This window comes from Mus musculus, chromosome 2, assembly GCF_000001635.26.
Source record: "Mus musculus strain C57BL/6J chromosome 2, GRCm38.p6 C57BL/6J".
Classification (NCBI taxonomy): Eukaryota; Metazoa; Chordata; class Mammalia; order Rodentia; family Muridae; genus Mus; species Mus musculus.
Window position 1 is genome coordinate 32,436,998 of NC_000068.7, and position 23,722 is coordinate 32,460,719.

Below are 23,722 nucleotides of genomic sequence, written 5' to 3' on the forward strand. Positions count from 1 at the left end.
GGGGTTCCCACTACAAAACCCACTTATGTAGGTGTTGGCTGTAATTGAATAGATTTCTCCATACCACGGAGCTGAGTTACAAACACTAGGGCTTCCAGCCAGGATAGAGTATCAAGGAACTGATTCACACCTTCCTGTGTGTAGCTAGAAAAAACTCAGAACACATGAAGTAATGTTTTCAAGCCACTGAACAGGCACAAAGGGCACCACTTCCTGAGGAATGTGTATGGATGAGGCAATTCCCAGCACTGCCATAGCTTCCTGCCGCAAGTTCCCAGGCTCTCATGAAGAGGAAGAGCTTGAACAGAGCTGGGCAACCTCCCAGTCTGCAAGAGATGAGGCTGCTTCTAGGGCAGTCTGAGTATTCAGAGCAGGGTACCAAAGAGGAGACAGTTGCAGAGCTGCAGAATGTCCCCTAGGAATCACAACACACCGCTGAGTTCAGAGATGGTCCTGACCAGGAGGAAACCTACCACACAGAGTTTAGGGAATAGCACTCATGGGGGTCTGGCTTCATTCATGGGCAAAGTCAGACTGTACCTATCAAAGTAAGCCCTCTGATATTCAATAATCTGGGTGTTTCAAATAAGCACACCCAGACTAACACTCAAGAGTATTTATAGGAATACAAAGTTAGCTGGCATTCAATGGGGTAAAATCCAGAGCCAGGCCTTCTTGGCTATAGTTTCAGTTACTCAGTGGCTGAAGTAGGAAGATCAAACATTCAAGAACAGACTCAGTGACCTTAGCTTTCACTGTAAGTCAGGAAAGGGCAAACCAAACACAAAGGAATAAATTAGGCCAGGAAGCCACAACTCTCTCCCTTGCACAGACTAGGATCATGGAGCTGTGGTTTACCGAGTGCTCTGTGTTAAACGCTTCCATCTCTGCTGCATATCTCTCATTTCTTATGCCACAGCATCTAAATCAGAGCTCTGGGGAGATCACTGGTTTCCTGTGGGTGACTTATCAATTACAACTCTAAGTCTGCTCCCTCAGCTTCTTGGGTATGAGGCCCATCCACCTCCAGAGCAGGGCTGGCACAGTTAGTTTCCTATACCTGCCACCTGGGCACAACAGCAGCTCATTCAAAACAGGGTGGTCATCTGCAGGAGCAACCCACACTTCAAGAACCTAGAAAACAGCCTGAATGGGTGAAAGCCTATTAGAAAGAGACTCTAAGCCAGGCAGTGGTGGCACACACCTTTAATCCCAGCACTTGGGAGGCAGAGGCAGGTGGATTTCTGAGTTCGAGGCCAGTCTGGTCTACAGGGTGAGTTCCAGGACAGCCAGCGCTACACAGGGAAACCCTGTCTCGAAAAACCAAAAGGACAGAGAGAGAGACACACACGCTAAGGGATTGAATGGACCTAGTGGCAGTGCAGTGGCTTATTGCAAATCCCCGGAGAAACTGTGCAGGGTAGAATGTGCTAACACATCACACAGGACACCTGTGGAAGGCCATGCAGCCTCCAAGCACCATCGTGTTTGCACCCATGCTGGCAATGCCCACCTCAGTCTCCAGGTTTCGGCTACCTCCTTAATTTTTTTTAAAGATTTATTTATTATATGTAAGTACAGTGGAGCTGTCTTCAGACTCACCAGAAGAGGGCGTCAGATGTCATTACAGATGGTTGTGAGCCACCTTGTGGTTGCTGAGATTTGAACTCAGGACCTTCAGAAGAGCTCAGTGCTCTTAGCCACTGAGCCATCTCTCCAGCCTCTCTCTCTCTCTCTCTCTCTCTCTCCCTCCCTCCCTCCCTCCTTCCCTCCCTCTCCCACCAAATACATACTACTCCTCTTGTATTATATTCATCCTTGCCTGACATTCAGAATGGGTGTTGTCAAGGGAAGACTATCAACACTTTTTAATGAAATAATGAAGCCAGACCTTCATTTGACAGAGAGCCAGCTTGATTTGGGTGACTGGTTTCATAATGAGGACTGGTTATGCCAACGAGGTCAGAGGAAGGTCCTTGTCCACCAGCTAAATGGGTTAAACCTGAAGCTCTAGGTCAGTGGTTTTCAACCTTTCTAATGCTGCGACCCTTTAATACAGTTCCTCATGTTGTAGTGACCACCAACCATAAATTACTTCGTTGCTACTTCATAAATGTAATTTTGCTACTGTTATGAATCTTAATGTAAATATCTGAAATGTAGAATATTTGATACACAACCCCTGTGAAATGATCTTTCAACTCCTTACAAAGGAGTTTTGACCCACAGGTTGAGAACCACTGCTCTAAGGTTTTTACCAAAACCAGAATTGAAACCAACAAACAAAAGATGCAAAATGTGCAAAGAGCCAGCCGCACGAGCTCAAAGCCACGTGGTCATGATTTACTATTTCAGAGGCACAACTGCCTAGGCTCAAATCAATCAACCAGCTAATTCAATTGAGTTCCTCCCTAAGCCACCGACGTGAGCCAGAATTCCAGGATGTAAGGCAGAGTGAACAGACTGGACCCTCCTGCCCGTGACTCAGCCTTCAAATTGGAGACTGAGGAGCCAGTACTTGTCCCCCTAATAGTGGCAGTGGTGAAAAGACTGGACTCCCCTAACCTGCATCTGAGGACGAAACCCTGGAAACTCCTGATTGTGGCAGAGAACAAGAAGTCTACACAGCAGTCTCTTTGAATGGTTGGCTCCTGCTGGGGAAAAGCCAGTCCCCATCAAGGGCCCTCGTTCAAGGTGAATGCCTTTTAACAAAGATGTCTTTTTCTCTTCTCTAAGAGAAAAAAAAAAGTTTTCTTATAATTATAATTCTTAAAATCACAAAAGCAATTTTAAGCACAGGACTCTTGAGCCCTAACTAGGACAAGAATGAAGCCAGTCTGCACTGGAACACATCATAATCTGTGTTTTCCCAAGACCATGGCTCTCATTCAGATCTGTCCTGTGGATTATATTTCTGAAGAGAATGCAGATATAAACAGAGACCAGCATGTAAAAACCCACTTGCCTAAAATGATCAAAATCTTCTCATCTACACCTCTCTGACATGCCAAGTGTCCTTGAGGACTCTAACCTTCCCCTCTCCTTTCTCTTATGTCAAGAGGCAAACCTGCAGACTCACTGGTACAGTATTTGCCGCTTTACACAAGGCTCTGTGACTTGATCCCTAGAGCTGCCAAAAACAATGTTTTTGGTTTCTCAAAAACTGACTTGGGATCAAGCTAAATCAGGTTGTGCCACCTGCAGCCCCAGCACATGGGAGACAGAGGCAGGAGGATTATTTGAGCCCAGATATTCTCAGCCAACAGGAATAACACAGCAGAGTCAAACAAAACCATCTCAACTTTCCAAGACAGCCTGTGGGGCACTGTCCAAGACTGTAGCTCAAGAGCAAGAATAGCCCTGCCACGTTGGCACAGTGCTGAGAAGACAAAGGCAGGCCGATCTCTGTGTATCCAAGGCCAAGCACAATAAATGCTGAGATTCTGTCTCAAAAGTAAACAAATAGCAGGAAGGACAATCCACTCAGAGACAGCCTTTTACAGACAGCAGAACTGTTAAGGGTAGTTGGGAGAATTCTAAGAATGGCTGGTTTGAACTAGACCAGCTTCTGTAAACAATTAGAAATAGACTTACTTATGGAATTATTTACTTCTTATCCTATTTTTCCTTTTCTATAAGTTAAAGGTGAAGAAACTCTAGTAAACAAAATACAACTATAATGTGAAAAACAAATGGGTTAAAAAAATGAACTGTGTCCCAGTGTGTTTCTAAGGAGTGCTACAAGAATCTCCCTCCAGCACCTCCACAGAACCCCGGACAAGCCATTTAACCTCCTTGGTAAGCACAGTGTGGAGGCTGAACTGCACACTTGAATGTGTTCCAGACCTAATATCCTATGGGTTCAAAGTCCACCAGAAGGTAACATTACCAGTAGGCACAGATGGCTGTGAACAACTATAATCCCCATGCTTGGTGGGGGTGGAGACAGGAGGAGCCTGAGTTCTGGCAGCCTGGGCTACCAAGTGAGAGCACTACATACATACATACATACATACATACATACATACATACATACAGCGAGATGGTGGTGGTGGCAGCAGGGGTACAACCCTTTCATCCCAGCACTCAGAGGCAGAGGCAGGCAAATCTGAGTTTGAGGCCAGTCTGGTCTACAAAGTTCTAGGACAGCCAGGGCTATACAGAGAAACCCTGCCCCCTCCAAACAACAGCAGCAACAGCAACAAAAATCTAAATAGCTACCTACAAATAAATATACATGATACTAACCAAAAGCAAAAGCAGCGTTTCATCACGTAGAGATGAGCCAAGGGTCAAGAGGATTTAGGAATCCACTCTCACTAGTTTCATCCAACAGAATGATTGAAGCGTGTCACACAACTGGTCTAAACTCCTCTCTTGGGCTAGGGGTGAGGCTCAGTGTAAGAACATTGGTCTGGCTGTGCAAGGCCCAAGGTTTGATTCCCCAGCAAGGCACAAACCCAGAATGAACCTCCTCTACTGTTCTCAGCACTGGCACTTCAATAGCTTCAGAGTGTCCTCAAGCAGCGAGGGTTTGGGTTTTAGTAAGAGCTCTAACTCTGTGGTGGAGGGAAGCTGGAGGGGTAGATGGGACAATGAGGAAAGCTGAGGCACCAACTGGATCAGGGACACCTCCTTCTCCATTGCTCCAGCAGAGAATGAGCCATGATTCACCTACTTCCTGAAAACCCAGACAAGGGGGTTTTCAAGGTCCTGCAGGCCTGCCTGCCTTATGCACTTATTAAAGAAAACAGGTCTTTAGGACAATGCCGTGTTTTCTGTGTCTTGTCAGGTTTTTTCTGTCCTATACATTGGAGCTGCAGTTACTCCTTGAGGTGCTTCAACAAGTTCAGGAGCCTTAAGTGCGGAGCTAAATTATGCACACACATGTCAATGTCAGAAGCTGAAAGCAACACTGTAAAGTTCTTCATCTGTTCTCACACTAGTGAGTGGCCTTGAACTTGCAATCCCAACGCCTAAGTGCTGGGGTCACTGGAACACTGCACTGCATGTCCCATAGCAGGAAGGAGATTGTGTACTGGACTACACTGAGCAGAACCAAAATAGTGGGTTCTGGGACTGATTGGCCCAACTTCTAGGCCTCAGATTCACACATGTAAAATAGTGCTGACAGGTAAAACTTTCCAAGGTTTTAACTAAGTTCTGTCAAAGTCATCTTTGAAATTGAGCAATATTGCCATGGCTAATAAGATAGCAAAAGGCGTATAGGGTCAGTGTTGTGAGGGTCTGTGTCCCAAGAAACATTTGGACTAAACATGTACATTTATAAACAGTAATGCTAGTACTTCAGAGTTTCTTCACTTTAACTTTCCAATGTTCACAAGCCCCGGCTTCTCAGAACCCTTATCTGCTTCCAAACTGCTTCAGTTTGTAGATGAGCCTGTTCTGACTGCCATGTTCCCTTTATTACTGAGAGCCGACTAGACCTTTCACTCCTCACCTCAGTAAACAGGAGGCGGATGCACATTTAACCAATTTGAGGCATTATGTTTTTAAACAATCAGTGAGAGGAAAGCTACCTGGTATAGATCAGACCCAATATGGAGGCACACCTACAGCTCCTGCTATTTGGAAGGTCAAGGACAATTGCCTAGGCTACAGAGTAATTTAAAGGTCAGTCTGGGCAACTCAGTAGAACCCAATCTGATACCCCTCTTCTAACCTCTACGGCACCAGATACATGATGCAAGCAAACATTCACACACAGAAAATAAAAAAGTCTTTAAAAATATTATAATTTTTAACATAAAAAACAACAACCCTGGAGGCCAGCTGACCAGTGGTGGCATACAACTTTACTTGAAGCACTCAGGAGGGAGAGGCGGGCAGACCTCTGAGTTCCAGGCCAGCCTGGTCTTCAGAGCAAGTTCTAGTACGGCCAGCGCTACAGAGAAACCCTGTCTCAAAAAAAAATCCGAGGCTAATGGAGGATCCCCGATTTCCCCAGAGACACAGTAGAGTCAGGACTTAATGCCTGTTGCTCCACCCCATCATGCAGCACTAAATCTAGTCTAGAAGCAGGCCACCTGAGGTAAGACCAGGAACAAAGGTGGTGTTCAAAACCTTGAGATTTGCAGTGATAAGGCGGGAAGTTTCTCTGATCTCCTAAACCTCTTATCAGGGAATGCCACGGCAGGTGTCACAGCGTGACATCTACAAGCTTCCGGGTGGCCAGAATGAAATGGTAGCATGGCAGCTGGGTGAAGAGACAAAACCTGACTGCTGTTTGGTCACAAACTAGAGTTACCTGGGAAGAGGGAACTTCAAACTGAGAGGTTTTCTTTAATTGCTAATTTATATAATGGGACAGTGCCATCTCTAGGCAGGTGGACCTGGGCTGCATAAAAAAAAGTAGGTGAACAAGTTACAGGAAGAAGTCCAGTAAGCCTCTATGGTCTCTGCTTCAGGTTTTGCCTCTAGGTTCCTGACCTGATATCCAGGACTGTATCATGAAGCATAAACCAAATAAATCCTCCTGTCCCCCAAGTTGGTTTCAGTCAGCACTTTCACAGCAACAGAAAGCAACTAGAATACACATATATACATATATGTCACACATATACACACCACCTTCTGAAATGAGAGCCTTAAATTGCCATACTGATAAAACGGTTCTTGGAAAAGGTGGACCTCCTACTGTTCATGTCATAGTTAGCAAACAAGCTATAGAAACTTCTGAGTCCAGATCATATACCATACTAAAGTGTACAGTTGGGAGCTACAGTGGCTCGGCTGTTAGCTGTTAGAGTGCTTGCCAATGGTGCACGAAACCCTGGGTTTACTCCCCAGCACTGAACCGGGTGTGGTGATACCCTTCTGTCCTCCTAGTACAGTGGAGGCTGGAAGTTCAAGAGGTCAAGGTGTTCACTAGCACAGGCTAAATTCAAGGTCAACCTAGGGTCTACAAGAGAACCTTTTGAAATAAAGTGATCTTCAGTATCTTTTGTAGGTTTGCTCATCATCTGTAGTGAGGATTATGGTTTCTTAACAACGCAGTTATGTTACCTGACTATGTGGTTTTAATCCCAGGAGTGGGATAAGGGCTACTTCAGATTGTCCAGAGCCGCTATGATTTCTCTCATGCTCTAGGAGGTGTGTGGCATGTGCCACTGCAGAGTTTTAACATTTGGAATTCTGGGGACTTGAGAGGGTATAAATGCCAGAACCCTGAGAGGAGTGGGGCATAGGCAGGCAGGGTACACACACACAAACACACACACACACACACACACAAACATGACCCTTCCCTACTACCCCCCACCTCCCTGCTGCTGGTTCCCCATGCTGGTTTGCTGGATTGGTGGCTGGAGATATCCTGACATCAAAAATTAACTTGCCCCTAATCAGCAGTAGTCTAAAGGGATCTATATCCCTTTGCCTTCTAACCTTCTTTCCCAACTCCCTCATGTTGAAATGGTTGGAAGGGATTGGGGTGGAAAAGAGTAGTAGATGAACCCAATAAAGTAGCCAAAAAGTATGGCTACAACAGTTATCTTTTACCTGAAAACATTTTTTTTATCATTCAGGAAACCCTTCCACCCTTCCTTCCACATTTCTCTCTCTCCCTCAGATTAGGACACTAGTAAGCTACTTTCTATCTCTATGGATCCCCACTCTGGATTTTATGTAGACAGGCCATAAAACATATGTTCTTCTGTGACTGGCTTCTTTTGTCTTTGCTGAGTCCTGGCAAACACTGTACTATTAATCCCCAGGAAGCCATACACTGTACATAAGGTGTATTATGTGAGATGTGAATGCTAACACCTCCAGCTTTTAGCAGGAACAGCAGAGACCATGGGAAGATAACAGCAAGTTTCCCAATTGCCTGTGTGTACTGAAGGCAGAGGTCAACAAGGTCTCCATACTATGTAGCCCAAGCTAGTTTCAAACTTGCAATTTTCCTGCCTCTGCCTCCTAAATCCTGGGGTTACAGGTTTATACCACCATGCCTGATGGTTTTCAAATTAATTTTTTTTAGCCAGTGTTCAAAATAATGGGTTTCATTTTGATTTTTTTTTCCTCTTGGTTTTCAGGGCTTCTCTGTTTAGCCCTTGCTGTCCTGGAACTCGTTTTGTAGATTACGATGGTCTCACCTGCCTCTGCCTCCTGAGTGCTGGGATGAAAGGCATACACCACCACCGCCTGGCTCATCTTGACACTTTCATATAAAGATATTGGTTTCTGGATTCCTAAAGAGCTCCTGTTCTTTACTTGAAGGCACTTTTCAGCACATGAGTAGCTGATACAAGATGACTGGTCTCAGATCACAAAGAACTAACATAATCCAGGTTTTAAGTTGGATAATGACCATCCATGGAGGAGGATGCCACAAGGAGAATCCTACTTCAAGTGGAAAGCTGGACAGTCACTGCAAGTTTTGGTGGTCAGTGATGCTTTCAAATCCAGTTCTTGTGAGGAAGAGGCAATGGCAGAGGCAGATAGATGTCTGTGAGTTCAAGGCCAACCTGGTCTGCATAGTGAGTTCCATCACAGCCATGGCTACAGAGAGTAACCATGTCTTGAAAAAAAAAGAAAGAAAGAAGGAAGGAAAAAAAAAAAACCAAAAACCCAGTTCTAATGGGAACTGGTTAAAGTCTATGCACTTAGTGTAATGAGATCAGCTTTGCAGCAATGCAGTTTTGTCCACTGACTTTACCCACAGCTGTATTTAGCTGAGCTATAAATGAATTCCAGCAGAGGATCTGTTTGCTTCATTCCCATGTGATTTCTGGGAGAGTTCAACAATTAGTGACTCTCTGAACATCAAAGGAATGCATCAGTGAAGCTCCACTTCAGACAGAGGAGGGAGTAGTCCTGCTCATTACTTTGGTCCCTCTTTTCAAGTATCAGCTTTGGAGGTATTTTGGAGACAAGGGCTCGATTGCACTTCAGGCTAGCCTTTTCTGTTAGCTTCCCCAGTGCCACTATGCATGGTTTCAAATATTTACCCACTTTCCAAATTGGCCCCATGATCATGAATGAGCCAATAACCAATTTGACGACAATATAGCAGAATCAATTTAATAAATATACTCAGTCTAATCTTTTCCTAATGGGCCATTACATTATTCCCAATGATGTCTGTCCTCTCCCTTCCCAAGACAAGTTCTTCCTTAGCTGGCATAAAGTCCACACCTGTAACCCTAACACTCTGAGGCTGAGGCAGGAGAATAAATACAAGTTCCAAGCCAGTCAGAGTTATAAGAGATCCTGTCTCAACCTAGAAGGGGTTTAGAAGGAGATTAAAGCTGTTATCTCAATTGGTAGAGTGCTCGCCTAACATGCACAAAGTCCTGGACCAGGCAAGTGATACATACCTGTGAACCCAGCACTCAAGAGACAAAAGGAAGCTGGGCGGTGGTGATGCATGCCTTTAATCCCAGCACTCGGGAGGCAGAGGCAGGCAGATTTCTGAGTTCGAGGTCAGCCTAGTCTACAGAGTGAGTTCCAGGACAGCCAGGGCTACACAGAGAAACCCTGTCTCGGGGAAAAAAAAAAAAAAAGAGACAAAAGGATCCAAATTTCTAAAGTTAGTCTCAGCAACATAGCAAATTCAAGCCCAACCTAGGCTAAGTGAAATACTTTCTCAAAAAATAAGTGTTTTCTTCTATAGACAAGGCCATCTTATCTAAATCTGTCTGGTTTTGGCCAACTCGAAAAAGGTAAGAAGTTTAGAGATGTTGTCTGATTGAATAATACCAACTCAACACTAACAATCATTTGATGATTTCAAGTCAACAGAGACTGCCTCAAGTGTATATTGCTAAGGTCAAGGAAAGAGCGAGGGCAGGGTGGGCTCTTTCTTACTCCTTGACAGGACGATTGTGGGATGGCCTTAAAGCTGTACTTTAGAAGCAACACATGTGATTCTGAAAGGACTGGGGATGTGGCTCAGTGGATTGAACTCTTGGAATCAATTTAAACCATCTGCCTGTCCCACCCACTCTCCTAACCCCAAGCTGCAACTATAGGCACATCTCACCACTAAAGGCATCACCATTTTGGATGGCTTTTTCTTCCCTTGTAAAATGATGTAAAATCATGTTACTGCCATGTTTGTTTTTGTAGGATTCAAACTGTGCACACAAGTCTCTAGATTAGCAAGCTTAACACAGCATCTGGAATGTTCTCCTGCATGAAACCCTTGCCCGGGTGAGAGCCCACAAGTCTAACTAGAAAACACAACTGCTTATAGGTAACACAGACTGCTTTCTTTCTTCCTCTGCTTGGCTGCCAAGTCCTAACCTATGTTTTAAAACATAGATTTTGTTTGGTCACATGAAAATGCCCAAAATAGTCAATGCTATAATTAGCCCAAGCTGAGTCTCATCTCCTAAAGTCACTACCGGTGTCGGTGTCGTCATGTTTTAGTCTTTCTTTAGAAAACCCTTCCCTTCCTTTTGTCCCAAGACAGGCTTCCTACTCAAATGTCCCTTACAAAGAAAATCTCCCTGGCTGACTGCCATGGATTTCTCTTCCCATTTCCATTTTAAGTAATTTTTCTGTCTGTCTCTTCTAGAACAAAGGCAGAAGAAGGCAAAACTTGCTGGTTTATTTTTAAAGAAAACTTCACTTCAAGCTGTTATAAACTAGCAAGAGGCTTTATGCAGTCGCATGATTCCAGTAGACTGCATCTGCTGCTAAGGGCTCACGGATGTTCCTGTGAAAACCTCTACCTCAGCCCAGTCTCCCATGAGCCACAGGCTTCCAAATGTACAGTGATTGTCAAGGCTTTCTGCACAGCAGGCACCCACTTCTACCCAGAGGGCGCCCCCAAGTCCTTTGGCTCTTACCAGTTACGTAAAAACAGCAGTGCCGCCTTTTTCTAGAGGCAGCTAATAGCAATGAATTCAACAGGAAGTGGTGGTGTGTGTGTGTGTGTACGCATGAGGTAGGCTGTCTAGCTGCAGCCTAGTTATTTACAGAAAGGAACATTTTTCGTTGTTTAAATGTCTATAAAACATAATTTCTAATCTTTCTTAAAGCTGTACAACTATTTAAGTTGTACAAAAGCTGGAAAAAGAGGGGAAGGGAAATGATTATGAACAAAGTGTATAAAGTGTATGAAGTGTATAAGATGCCATAATGACACACATTACTTTGTATGCTAACTTATTAAAAAAAAATAAGCTAGGAGAGCTGAGTTAATAGTAAATCCATACTTCAAATAAACTGTTTTAAAAAAATTTTTTTAGGATATTCCTCTCTTGGATCCCTTTCTACTCTGGAGGGTTCTGACTTCTCAATAAATCTATGTTCTTTAAAAAAAAGTTTCACGTCACAGAACTTAGGTCAGTCAAGATGTCAAAAGGTTGTGGAGTCAAGTGACCACAGAGAGTTATGCTCCTTTAGGGTAACCAAAAGGTTTTCTTTACCTGGAGGTGGTTCATAGCAACAATCCCAGGGTGGAGGGCGGGTAGGGCCGACAGACAGGACTCTGAGGTAGGAGGATGGCTGTGAGATTGAGGCCAGCCAAGGCTTCCTCCTGAGATCTGGGCCTGAGCTAAGAGCAAGAAAATGTCTCAAACAGGTTCTCTCTTAGCACCAGAGATGGCCACTTTCTCCTTATTTGCCTTTAGTCAAAAATCATTACAAAAGAGAAAATGGATTAGGATCAATACTAGATGTGCTATGAATTGCCAGAACACTGTGACTCCCATGAGTCACAAAGCTAGGGATAGAACATGGAATACACAGCCAGCTGTCCTCATTGTACCTGGCACCACAGAAAACTGTGGTGAGAGCAAAAAGGTTCACCTGGCCCCACAAGGCTTCACTGTGCCCTCGGGCACACATCCTCTGAATTTAGCTATCCTAGCTTCAAAAAATGATTCACACTGGGTGAAGTGGTACACACCTTTAAATCCTAGCACTAGGGAGACAGAAGCAGGCATATCTCTATGAGTCTGAGGCCACCCTGGTCTATCTACAGTGACACTGTGTTCTAGGACAGTCAGAACTACATAGTCAGACCCAAGCTAAAAAAAAAACAAAAAAAAAAAACAAAAAAATATCTGTGGTGGCGCACGTCTTTTATCCCAGCACTTGGGAGGCAGAGGCAGGTGGATTTCTGAGTTTGAGGCCAGCCTGTTCTACAGAGTGAGTTCCAGGACAGCCAGGGCTACACAGAGAAACCCCGTCTGAGGGGAGGGATGCGGGGGGGGGGGGGGGGGGATAAATAAATAAATAAATAAAACCAGACAGAAAAAAATGACTTATTCATTAGACATATATGGGGAAATATCCAGCTCATAACACTATTCTGTATTAAACTATACTTTCTTTTCTCTCTTTCTCTCCCCCTCCTCCTCTTTTTCTTTCTTTCTTTTTTCTTTCTCTCTCTCTCTCTCTCTTTTTTTTTTGGTGTTTTGAGACAGGGTTTCTCTGTGTAGACATGTAGACCAGGCTGAGCTCGAACTTTCAGAGATCCACCTGCTTCTGCCTCTTGGGTACTGAGATTAAAGTCCACTGTCACCACCACCCAACTAAAACTAGCTTTTTTAAAAAAGGATTTTTTTGGTTTTGTTTTTAAGCTAAGAGAATTGTGAGTCCAAGGCCAGCCTGGCTACAGAGAGAAACCTTATCTTTAAATCTCTGGGCTTACCCCAAGGATTCTGCTTTGCTCGGTGCTGTCCTTGGGCTTCCTATGCTGATACTAAGTAGGTTAAATACCTTGGATGTTGATCCAAGATTATCTTGGACATGACACTTTATGTGGCCACCTAAGTAACAAACTGGCATAATTCACTGCCACCTTACCAGGTTTTCTTCATATTTGGCTATGAAATTCGTAATTACTGTACATACAAATGAACCAAATACTAATTTTGGCCACAAACTGGTTATCAGGCAAACTGCTCATTAGAATCACCCCAGATTGTAAGCCAGTCTATGCCACAATAATGAAACACTTGGTAAAGGGAAGCCACAGTTAAAGTCAAACTGAAAAACCAACATGAAACAGAAAGGGAAGAAAAAGCCACTGCTCAGGGCTTCTTGTGCAGGAAGGATAGTAGTTCTGTTTCTTGCAGACCCAGAAATGGCCATTTCTCCACCCCTGTCTCCCAGTCTTGGCCCATCCCTTTCCAGCCAACAAATATCCTTAGATGTATCTAACTTTCATTTTTTGAAAAAAGTTCCAATTGAGCGATGGTGGCAAAGGCCTTTAATCCCGGCGCACTCAGGAGGCAGAGGCAGGTGGATCTCTGATTCCGAGGCCAGCCTGGTCTACAGAGGGCGTTCCAGGGCAGCCAGGACTACATTGAGAAACACTGTCTAGAAAAAAAAAATCCCCAAAACCAACCGAACAAACAAAAAAAGAATCTTTCTTCAGATTCTTTAACATATTCGCACTCCAATTCGACAAAGGGATCATGACCCAGTGTTCTGAAACAGCAGTGGGGGGCTGGGTCTAAGCCATGAGAAAGAACTGTTCAGTCTTCATCACCCACATCCACACTGATCTGCCTAGAACCCCAGTTCCCATTTTTTTCTTCCCCAACACCCACATGTCTCTGTGAGCAACCAGATTAGAGGCACCGGTGGCATGGAAACGAGAGTGGGGGGAGAAGAGCGAGCGAGCGAGAGACAGACAGACAGACAAGGGGTGCCAATGAGAATGGGTGGATAGGAACCTAGGTGTTGAGGGAGGATGGGCACCAACTTGGCCTTGAGGTCCGTAGGGCAATCTTGAGATCTATCTGTCCTTCTATCTAGAGGGAAGTAGAGGGGGCTTTCTGTCCATCAAAGAGACCCAAGGGTGCCCATCTGTAGCCACGACGAGCTTTTCTCACGGCCCCATCTCCCACCTGAGGAGCCCCACACTAACAAGGTGTGAATTTCCTTTCCATCTGTCAGTGGAGGGACACTATCCCCCCCAACACCAGGGGTTCCGCTCAGCTCTAGCAGCGTCCGTCGAAACCTGACAGGCTACAGAAAGCAGCCCGAGAAGTCCTGCGGTCCCGACCCGTCCCCTTGGCGTCGGTCTCTCTCCTCAAGACCTCCCGGATCCTCCCCGCCCGCGCGGACGGCGCACGCAGACTTACCCGGAGCTCGCCCTCCGTGCGGTGCAGTCCCAGGCGCCGCAGCCCCACCGCCAGGTCGTTGACACACAGGCCGCCGTCGCGGTTGACGTCGAGTGTCTGGAAGAGGCTCCACAGGCGTAGCTGGTGGTCCGGGCCGCCACAGACGGCGCCGCCGCACGGGTCCCCTACAGAAGCCGGCGACGAGGCGGACGACGAGGCGGTGGCGGCGGCGTCCGGCGGCGGGGAGGCCACGCAGCGGCACAACACACTGCTCACCATCGGGCGCGAGGCGGGGGCGCCGGACGCCGGGCTGAAGGCGGCAGGAGAGCGACCCGAGCGCGGAAGCACGCCGGCTTTCCTCAGACAGCGAGCGCGGGCTCCGAGAAGCCGGCCGACTGGAGGGAGGGGCCGCTTCCGGGAGCCCCGCCCCGCGGCGCGCAGAGGCGCTGACCGCGCCCTCTGGCGCACTGCCGACCAATCATAGGCCGGTATGTCGGCTCCGGGATCAATGAGGGGGCGGAGTCACCGTGCCAGCTCGAAGGCGATTCAAACTGAGGGAGCCGGGGATTGGCTGAAGCTGGGTAATAGGCAAGCAGAAAGCCTTGTGTCCAATTCCCATTCAGAAGCTCTATTTAGACTGCGGAATGATGAGGCTGAGAGGAGCGTTGTGTAAGGAGAGATCGTAGCTAACAGTGGAAATGAAATGTATATGAGGGTAACTGTGGACTGAAGTTAGAAAACACAGCACCATTGAATAAAATGAAAATTTAACGGGCTGACGACTCGAAACCGAGAACACGAATCAAAATCAGGAGGCTAAGCTTTAGGAGTCTTCTAAACTGCCAATAAAACAACTGAATTTTACAACGTAATAGTCGCGACACGAACTGAACGACAGTCTGCTTTTCCAATGGAAGTGAATAATGTCCGTGTGGGCGGACATCCTGAAGCGACAGACAAGACTTTAGACCAATGACCAGGCCAGTTCTAGCAAAGAGGTGTGTCCTCTAGGAGGAATGGCAGGCCTGGAGAGCCAGTGATCGGCCAGATATTTGAGCCACGCCAAACCTGGAGGGCGGGGCTTCTCAGGGATGTGCCGAGGGGCGGGAAGAAGGGAAGTGGGCGGATCTCCGCACACCCCAGCGGAAGAGGCAGATTCAGGAAGCCATTACGCAGCTGGCTGGCGGCGGTCGGGCCGGTCAGGGCTGGGCCCTACGCACTTTGCGTAGCGAGGGGGGTTACTTAAGGCCTGGTACTTGGCCTTGAACAAGCCCTGCCTGTCCCCCTAAAGGGGGTGGGAGTGAAAGAGAGGCGAGGCTGAGGAAGAAGAGAAGAGAAATTGGGGCTGTTAAGAGCATTATAATTTCTTTAAAAAGAGAGGAAAGGGGAGGCCATGGCTGTCCCAGCCAAGAAGAGGAAGATGAACTTTTCAGAGCGGGAAGTGGAGATCATCGTGGAGGAACTGGAACTGAAGAAGCACCTGCTGGTGAACCACTTCAATGCTGGGGTCCCTCTGGCTGCCAAGAGTGCAGCCTGGCATGGCATCCTGAGAAGGGTCAACGCTGTGGCCACCTGCCGTAGGGAGCTGCCCGAAGTCAAGAAGAAGTGGTCCGACCTCAAGACCGAGGTCCGTCGCAAGGTTGCCCAAGTCCGAGCTGCTGTAGAAGGTGGCGAAGCTCCAGGGCCCACAGAAGATGATGGAGCTGGTGGGCCTGGGACAGGCAGTGGCAGTGGTGGCAGTGGCACAGCCATAGCTCCTGTACTGCTGACCCCTATGCAACAGAGGATCTGCAACCTGTTGGGTGAGGCCACCATCATCAGCCTACCCAGTACCACAGAGATCCATCCCGTGGCCCTCGGATCCACGGCCACTACAGCCGCAGCCACCGTCACCCTGACACAGAGTGAGTGAGCTCTCCTGCTCAATTCAGCTGCATAAATGGGACGGGCCAGCAATACTGGGACAGCCTGGGGCAAATTGGCTGCCAAAGGTCAAAAGTCAGATGGCGATCTTGGAAAGACCATGAGGTCTTCCAAGAACTCCCCAGACTGATCTTGTTCTTTTAGGGTCTTCCTCAGCATGTGGCTAGCTGGATCTCCCACATGCTGACCTATGTAGTGTTGAAGGCAGAGATTGTCTGTAGCCCCTCGGGACTTAGGACCTCATATTAATAGGCAGCCAGGATATACTTGTTGAATGACTAACTAGGACTAATACTGCCCAAGTGAGACACCCATTCTGTACAAAGACATTCTGTGTTTTCAGTATACAAACAAACACCAGGCATTTCTCAGGAGCTTCGTGATACCTGTCTATCCATTTGTCCATCAAGCTGTTTATGCTGGGCACCAGAAATACCAAAATAGTTAACATTCCCTAGAGGCTAGAGAGATAGCTCAGTGTTAAAGTCCTTGCTTAACACTGCAAGAAATTAAATATATAGACCAATTATATTCTACTAGGGCAGATGAAGTGTGTGTGTGTGTGTGTGTGTGTGTGTGTGTGTATGTGTGTGGCTTTACTATGAGATAGGAAAAGCCAAGGACTCACAAGAAAAAGGGATTTCCTGGTGTGAGGGGAACACATGGCTGATGGCATTGAGAAGTAGGGAAACTAGGAGGTGGGGAGGTTCATGCTGGTAACCCTAGCATTCAAGTGGGAAACCCCTAGGGCTCAAGAGCCAGGGAGCCTCACCTATTTAGAGAGTTCTAGGCCAGGAAATGAACTTTAAAAAAAGAAAGAAAAGGTATGAACAGCACCTGAGGTTGTCTTTTAATCTCCTTCCATATGCACACAAACACGTGTGTGTGTGCACATGTGTACCTGCATATACATGAACATGTATACACAGTTTCTTAAAAGGTAAACAAGATTGACATCTCCCACATACACAAAGGCCCAAACAATGAGCATTCCTCCCGAGGTTCTCTTTGACGAATGATAACAGAACAAGCTGGTTGGGTTTTGTGTCTGAAATAAGGTTTTGTGTCTGCCCTCACCTCTGAATTCTGCTTAGTCATGACGGGCTTTGAACTGGATCAACCAGACTCTCCAGGGGTATGTGGGTGCATGCTCTCCTCTGCATATTTCTTTAGTCCATATGAGGTCAGAAATGGGTGAAAAGCACTGGTCTAAGTCAGGTACTGTTCTTGAACAGCATCTGCAAGGATGCTCAGGGATCTTATGGACCAATGTGTTTAAGGAGACAGGGAGACACTTTTCTGGACACGTGAGCTGCTATGGCCCTCATCCTTCTTTGATTGGTCATACAGACAGGCTCAAAGCAGCCCAGTGGTTCTGTTGTCTTCTCTGAAACTGAAGAGGACAGTGTCTACCTCTTGTCACTTGGAGGATTCACTGAGCTAAAGAGTATGGAGTGGTATGCAAATATTCTAGTGTGGCAACCTGTATCAGTCTTAGGATTTGCTGTTCTAATGCTGCCATTCTTGTTGGCATCTCTGCGTTTGTCAGATCTGGTGGAGGGAAATCCTGAAACCTGGTTGGAGAAGTATCTCAGTAGTAGAACATATACTTAGCATGTACAAGGCCTGGGTTCTATCCCAGCCTTGAAGGACAAAGGAGCTGAACCTCTCAGATTCTGTGGTTTTATGTGAATACAGCCAGGGGAGGCCAGAATTCCCTTTGCCCGCTGCTGCACAGGGTTTAATGGCCTCCTCGCTGTGTTGCAGAGTCAGCCACATTCCTTCCATAAGGTGACCCACCTCTTGTTTTGTTCTTTCTTCCCGGCAGTCCCCACCGAGACCACCTACCACACGCTGGAGGAGGGAGTGGTGGAGTACTGCACAGCTGAAGCGCCCCCACCCCTGCCAACAGAGGCCCCGGTGGAGATGATAGCCCAGCCCCCAGACACATCTGTCAAACCACAGGCACTTAAAAGCCGTATTGCCCTCAATTCAGCCAAGCTGATCCAGGAGCAGCGGGTCACCAACCTGCACATAAAGGAGATCGCCCAGCACCTGGAGCAGCAGAATGGCCTGCTACAGATGATCCGGCGTTCTCAGGAGGTGCAGGCCTGTGCCCAGGAACGGCAGGCCCAGGCCATGGAGGGCACTCAGGCGGCCCTGAGTGTCCTCATCCAGGTCCTCCGGCCCATGATTAAAGATTTCCGACGCTACCTACAGAATAACACTCCCAACCCAGCCCCAGCCTCTGCCCCTGGACCGGTGGCCCAGAATGGGCAGCCAGACAGCATCATCCAGTGAAGGCAGAGGTCAAGCCAGTACTCTGCTTGTGATTGAAGGACACGTCTATGGAATTTTAAGTGGTTTCTATGGGCGGCTTTAAGTGGGCCACGTGGATAGCTCCCTCTTGGATAGATACATGGGGTTTGTTGGTGTGAGAAAAATGAAGGAGACTGGGAAAACTAATTTGTTGGGCTCCTGGAACCCAATATATCTCACTTCAACCTCTGGAGCTGCCTTGCTGAGAAGATTTTAGTTGGGAGCCATGTATGCTGGTGATGGGACATGGGTTGACATGATCGAAGGCTTGAGACATCACCCACACTCTTTAGAACAACTTTAAAGTCAGACTGGTTCTCACTGGGGCTATGTCTCAGCACACGATCCTCAGCGAGCTGCCCCACCTCAGGTGCACCGTCTTTCTGAGTGCCACCCTGCCAATGTCGCTGGCAGAAATGCAATAACACCCAAATAAGAATGTCTCCCAGCGCCACTGGGAGTTCCCAGTCCTTTCTCCTTCTCACTGTGCCTCCATTCTCAGGGGACTCCTCTCTTGACTGCTGTAACCACCCAGACACAGCCCAGCTCTTGGATATGCCCTGAGACTTATGCAGCCAGCCTGGCCTGGCTCAGGAATGCTGTGTGTGGTGGGTTAGCCACTCTCTAGTCTTCCATGACACCTCTGGGTAGCTGTTCTATAGTTTGACCCATCCCCAGCCTTTGACACAGGAGAGCCTCTGGTGCTGTCAGTGTTAGAAGGCAAAGCCCTGTGGAGTCCTGTTTCCTGCTGCAGTGTACTTGAGGTGAACCTCTAGTTTTATTTTATAATCAGTTTTTTTTTTTTTTTCTTTAGAAAGCTCACTTCTAGCCAGTCATATTTATTCTACAGCTGAACCCTTTCTGGGAGGACTCCAGGCTCTGTGGCGCCACCTTCCTCCTCCGCTGGACCACACATCCGAAATCCACTGCACATAGAGCCCTGCTCAGCATCCCACCCAAGTACTCCTCTCCCTTACTCTGCTTCTCAGTGTCTGGTGCCCTGAAGATGCTCCCTGCCCCCCACTGGCTGAGCGAATCCAAAGCAAGGACGGTCCCTGAATGTAAGAGGTGGAAGATAGGAAGTGGCCCTTTGAGACCTGTGCTCTAGCAGGTCATAGCTCAGAGGGCTGAAGTACATGTTGCCCGGCTTCCCACCTTCTCTCCGAGGCTCTGCCAGGCAAGGTTTATCTGGATCACTTTCAAACTTTCGATGCTGAGGCCTCAGGCTCCCACGTTTCTACCCCATTCGCCATGTTGCTGCCACATCTGGGACACTCATGACCAATGACAACAACTCAAAGTTCCAGATCTTAGCCAAGCAAAGAGGCCAAGTTGCCTTTCCACGCATGCACACTTTGAGATGCTTAGCTCCACTGCTGTCCCAGGAAGAGGTCCCCTGGAGACAGTGAGGTGGCTGTCCACTGTCCCTTCTCCGAGGAGGCGTGTGTAATGCTAGCTGCAGAGAGTGGAATGAGGTGGGGCCCCAGCAGGGTTGCTACAGGAGCCTCCTAAGGTTTTGTGACCTAGTTTGGTTCTTCTCTAGGGTTGGAAAACTGAGCCATTGTTGTATCTGTTCCATTTGTGCATAAAGAGGAAGCCTAGATTACTTAAGCTAACTTGTTCTTCCCAGGTCACAACTTTAAATTAAAGAAATATCACTTTTTTTTAAATACACACTCCTCTTGTCTTTATTGATCACACATAGCCCCCAGGCTAAATCTGCTCTGCCACTTTGTTGTTGTTTGTTTTTTTGAGACAGGGACTCACTATGTCTTCCTGACCAGCCTTGTAATGGCTAAAGTTATGTTTTAAGTTTAAATTGCTATGCTTAGATCTATAAAACAAAATACCACTAACTTGTAAACCCCACTTGCTCAAGGACAGATAACTCCCCGGGATGCTGAGAGCTGTCGTTCATATAGGATAATAAGCCACGTGTTTTCACTCCTGTAAACAAGCATGGTTGCCCCAACTACACAGAATGTATTTGATCACATGTAGGTGGAAGAAATGTCGGCAGGAAGTATGTCAGGATGTATGCGTGCCTCAGTTGGATGAAGGTGGGAAATATGTAGCTTTGTGGGTTATGACTTGTCTATTCAGCACCATACTATGGGACTCCCAGGCATGGACCACTGGACAGTGTTCATCATCCTGACCAATATTTAATAAAGCTTGCTTCAAATTTGGCTCAAAAGTTATGGTAGTGGTCTTAGTCTCAGCCCATGGGATTAGGATTTTCTGGAGACCCCAGCAAGATTAGACCACCCATCAGAATTCTTCCCTCTAGAACTCCAGGGCTGAAGGGTCACCTCAGGAAGTGAGCATCTTGAGACAATCCAAGGCTCTGAAGTGCTTTCCATTTGTAAACTATTAGAGCAAATGGCCATGCTGAGAGAAGCAGCATCTCCGGGGGCCTACCCTGGTTAGTCAGAGTAGCTTTCTGTGACGTCTGATCTGAGATGTGGAACGGTTCCATAGAACTTAGTACTCTAATATCCAGGGCCAAAATAGAGACATTTCAAGGCCCACCTGAGGTCTGATTTTGGGTCTTGTTTGTCTTATCTTTGTAGAAATTTTGTTGTAACATGGGAGCCAAAACAGAAATGAATCAGGCTCCATTGAATGTTGAATGTATAAATGACGGTGGCCATGTTTTGTTTCAGATTGGTCTCCTTTGAGTGTGTGAGTTTTCTGTGTCCTATGTTTATTAGTATTGGATTTTCTATCTCTGTCTCTGTGTCTGTCTCTGCCCCTGCCAGCTGCCAGCTGCCAGCCACCACAGCTAGCGCTACTTGCCATAGATAATTTTGATGGTCCAAGCTCAGAATTTATTCCTGAGCTTTCTGGTCACTGGACTCAATTTAGGAAGGAATCAAATATCCTTTGGGTGTGGGTAATATTAAAGGTGTTCTGCTTTATTGAAAACCTTGTTCTGGCCAGGCATGGTGGTGCACGCCTTTAATCCCAGCACTCGGGAGGCAGAGGCAGGCGGATTTCTGAGTTCGAGGCCAGCCTGGTCTACAGAGTGAGTTCCAGGACAGCCAGGGCTACACAGAGAAACCCTGTCTCGATAAAAACAAAAACAAACAAAAACAGAAAACCTAGTCCTGGAGTCAACTGGCTCTCCTTTCTCTAGACCCAAGCATGCCTGTTTAAGTCTCTTCTGCGCTCTGTGTCAGGGGAACCACCTGACTCTCATAGACTGTGTGTGCCAAGGGTAGAGGCAGGGTGGTGACCTCAGCCTCTTAGGAAAGCCCAGAGAATTCTGAGCAAATCCCAGAGCACTGAGTCATCTGCACTGTTGGAATTTGGTTTTGCCTTGTCCAGATGGTGATTGTACCCTGCTTCTCCCCTCTTGAAGTGAAAAAGGATACTTTATTTTTGATATTGCAGAAGCTCACAGTAGAGAGATTTTAAACTTCTTTAAAAAGAAATTTTGGCTTTTTAAAAAAATTTTAAAAATTAAAAATGATATCTTCTTTACATATTAAATGTATAAAGCTATGAAACACTGTACATTTATAAAAATATTTTATATTATGATGTCTTTGTTAATATGTAATCTTAAAATATAAATAAATAAAAGACTAAAAGAGTTAGGGCCATATCCCTGAGGACCAAACACTAACACCAGAAACTGGGATTTTTCCTATCTTATGATGCAGCAAGCCTTTGGCCTAAGCAGTCTGACAAAAGGCCTAAAGGATGTGTCTCCCTATCTACAGTCTAGTCAGGCTGACAGATGCTAGCTGAAGAATGTCTAACCTTTTGTTTTGTTTCAAGACAGGGTTTCTCTTTGTAGGCCTGGTTGTTCTAGAACTCACTCTGTAGACCAGGCTGGCCTTGAACTCAGAAATCTGCCTGCCTCTGCCTCCTAAGTGCTGGGATTAAAGGTGTGCACCACCACTGCCCGATAGTTTTAGCCTTTTTTGATAAACTGAGTCATACATGAAACTGTGGTATTTAGTAATGGTGCAAACTCTGAAAGGACCAGTCTCTCTTTGGACTGACTATATATGATTTAAAGTTTCTTTTTTATACTAAATAAACTTCCATTAATATTTTATTTCAGCCGGGTGTGGTGGTGCATGCCTTTAATCCCAGCACTCGGGAGGCAGAGGCAGGCAGATTTCTGAGTTCGAGGCCAGCCTGGTCTACAGAGTGAGTTTCAGGACAGGCAGGGCTACACAGAGAAACCCTGTGTCGAAAAACCAAAAAAAAAAAAAAAAAAAAAAAAAAAGTTATTTTTTTAAGGCTAGACTTAACAGGAACAAAAGTGCAAAACATAATCTTTTTTTTTAAGTATTTTCTTTTTTTAAACATTTTTTTAAGATTTATTTATTTGTTTGTATGAGTACAGTGTAACTATCTTCAGACGCATCAGAAGAGGGCATCAGATACCATTATGGATGGTTGTGAGCCACCATGTGGTTGCTGGGAATTGAACTCAGGACCTCTGGGAGAGCAGTCAGTGCTCTTAACAGCTGAGCCATCTCTCCAGCCTGAAAAACCTAATCTTTTAAAAGCTTCTAACTTAATTTAAAAAAAAAAAAAAGAGCTACTGTGAAAGAGCCATGCAAGCCAGCTTTCTGTCACCTCACGAATGATCTCATTCCTTAGTGTGTTCAGAACTAGGTATGCAATCATGCTAAGTTTTATGTAACTAAGTATAGAAATGAGCTTTATTTAATCTCCTGTATATGTTTTCAAGGTTAAGCCTAAAGCAAGTAACTGAAAAACAAGTCTACTTAACATCAGGTACACTTAATAGATGATGTATTAGGGTTTCTATGGCTGCAACAAAACACCATGACCAAAAAAAAAAAAAAAAAAAGCAAATTGGGGAGAAAAGGGTTTATTTGGTTTAAATTTCCAGATCATAGCCCATCATTGGAGGAAGTCACGATAGGAACTGGAGAAGGGCAGGAATGGAGCAGGAGCTGATGCAGAGGCCATGGAGGAGTGCTGCTTACTGGCTTGCTCCTCATGGCTTGCTCAGCCTGCTGTCTTATAGAACCCCCGACTACCAGGCCAGGGATGGCACCACCCACAATGGGCTCTAATTGAAAAAAGTGCCTTACAGCTAGATCTCATGGAGGCATTTCCTCAACTGAAACTCCTTTCTCTGTGATGGCTCCCTTGTGTGAAGTTGACACACAAAACCATCTGGTAGAGATGGCTCTCAAAACTTTTCACGAGATCTGCCTAATATGGTGTGTAAAATGTTTAATAGAAAAAGCTTCCTGGGGCTGGTGAGATGGCTCAGTGGGTAAGAGCACCCGACTGCTCTTCCAAAGGTCCGGAGTTCAAATCCCAGCAACCACATGGTGGCTCACAACCATCTGTAACGAGATCTGACTCCCTCTTCTGGTGTGTCTGAAGACAGTTACAGTGTACTTACATATAATAAATAAATAAATCTTTAAAAA

The 23,722-nt window shown here is 46.3% G+C and overlaps 2 protein-coding genes across 3 annotated transcripts in view; one reads left to right on the forward strand and one right to left on the reverse strand.

The window, feature by feature from the left end:
• The window catches only part of Slc25a25 (solute carrier family 25 (mitochondrial carrier, phosphate carrier), member 25), a 36,984-nt gene extending 22,511 nt beyond the window's left edge, over positions 1–14,473 (reverse strand). For both annotated transcript variants that reach the window (NM_001164357.1, NM_146118.3), the window contains exon 1: positions 14,070–14,473. In NM_001164357.1, coding sequence (NP_001157829.1) covers positions 14,070–14,327 — 258 coding nt within the window. In that variant the 5' untranslated portion in view covers positions 14,328–14,473. The remainder of the gene's footprint in view (positions 1–14,069) is intronic.
• Positions 13,460–18,479, forward strand: Naif1 (nuclear apoptosis inducing factor 1). The gene is made up of 2 exons (NM_194335.2): positions 13,460–15,952; positions 17,800–18,479. Exons 1-2 carry the CDS (start codon positions 15,442–15,444, stop codon positions 18,270–18,272), a joined length of 984 nt encoding a protein of 327 aa, NP_919316.1. The 5' UTR covers positions 13,460–15,441; the 3' UTR covers positions 18,273–18,479.
• The last annotated feature ends 5,243 nt before the right edge of the window (positions 18,480–23,722 follow it).

What these genes read in the sequence shown, in the direction of transcription:
- Naif1 (NM_194335.2), top strand. Translation starts at nt 15,442, where the DNA reads ATGGCTGTCCCAGCCAAGAAGAGGAAGATGAACTTTTCAGAGCGGGAA. An exon ending in CACCGTCACCCTGACACAGA is followed by an intron (nt 15,953 to 17,799) that starts GTGAGTGAGCTC and finishes TCTTCCCGGCAG; the next exon opens with TCCCCACCGAGACCACCTAC.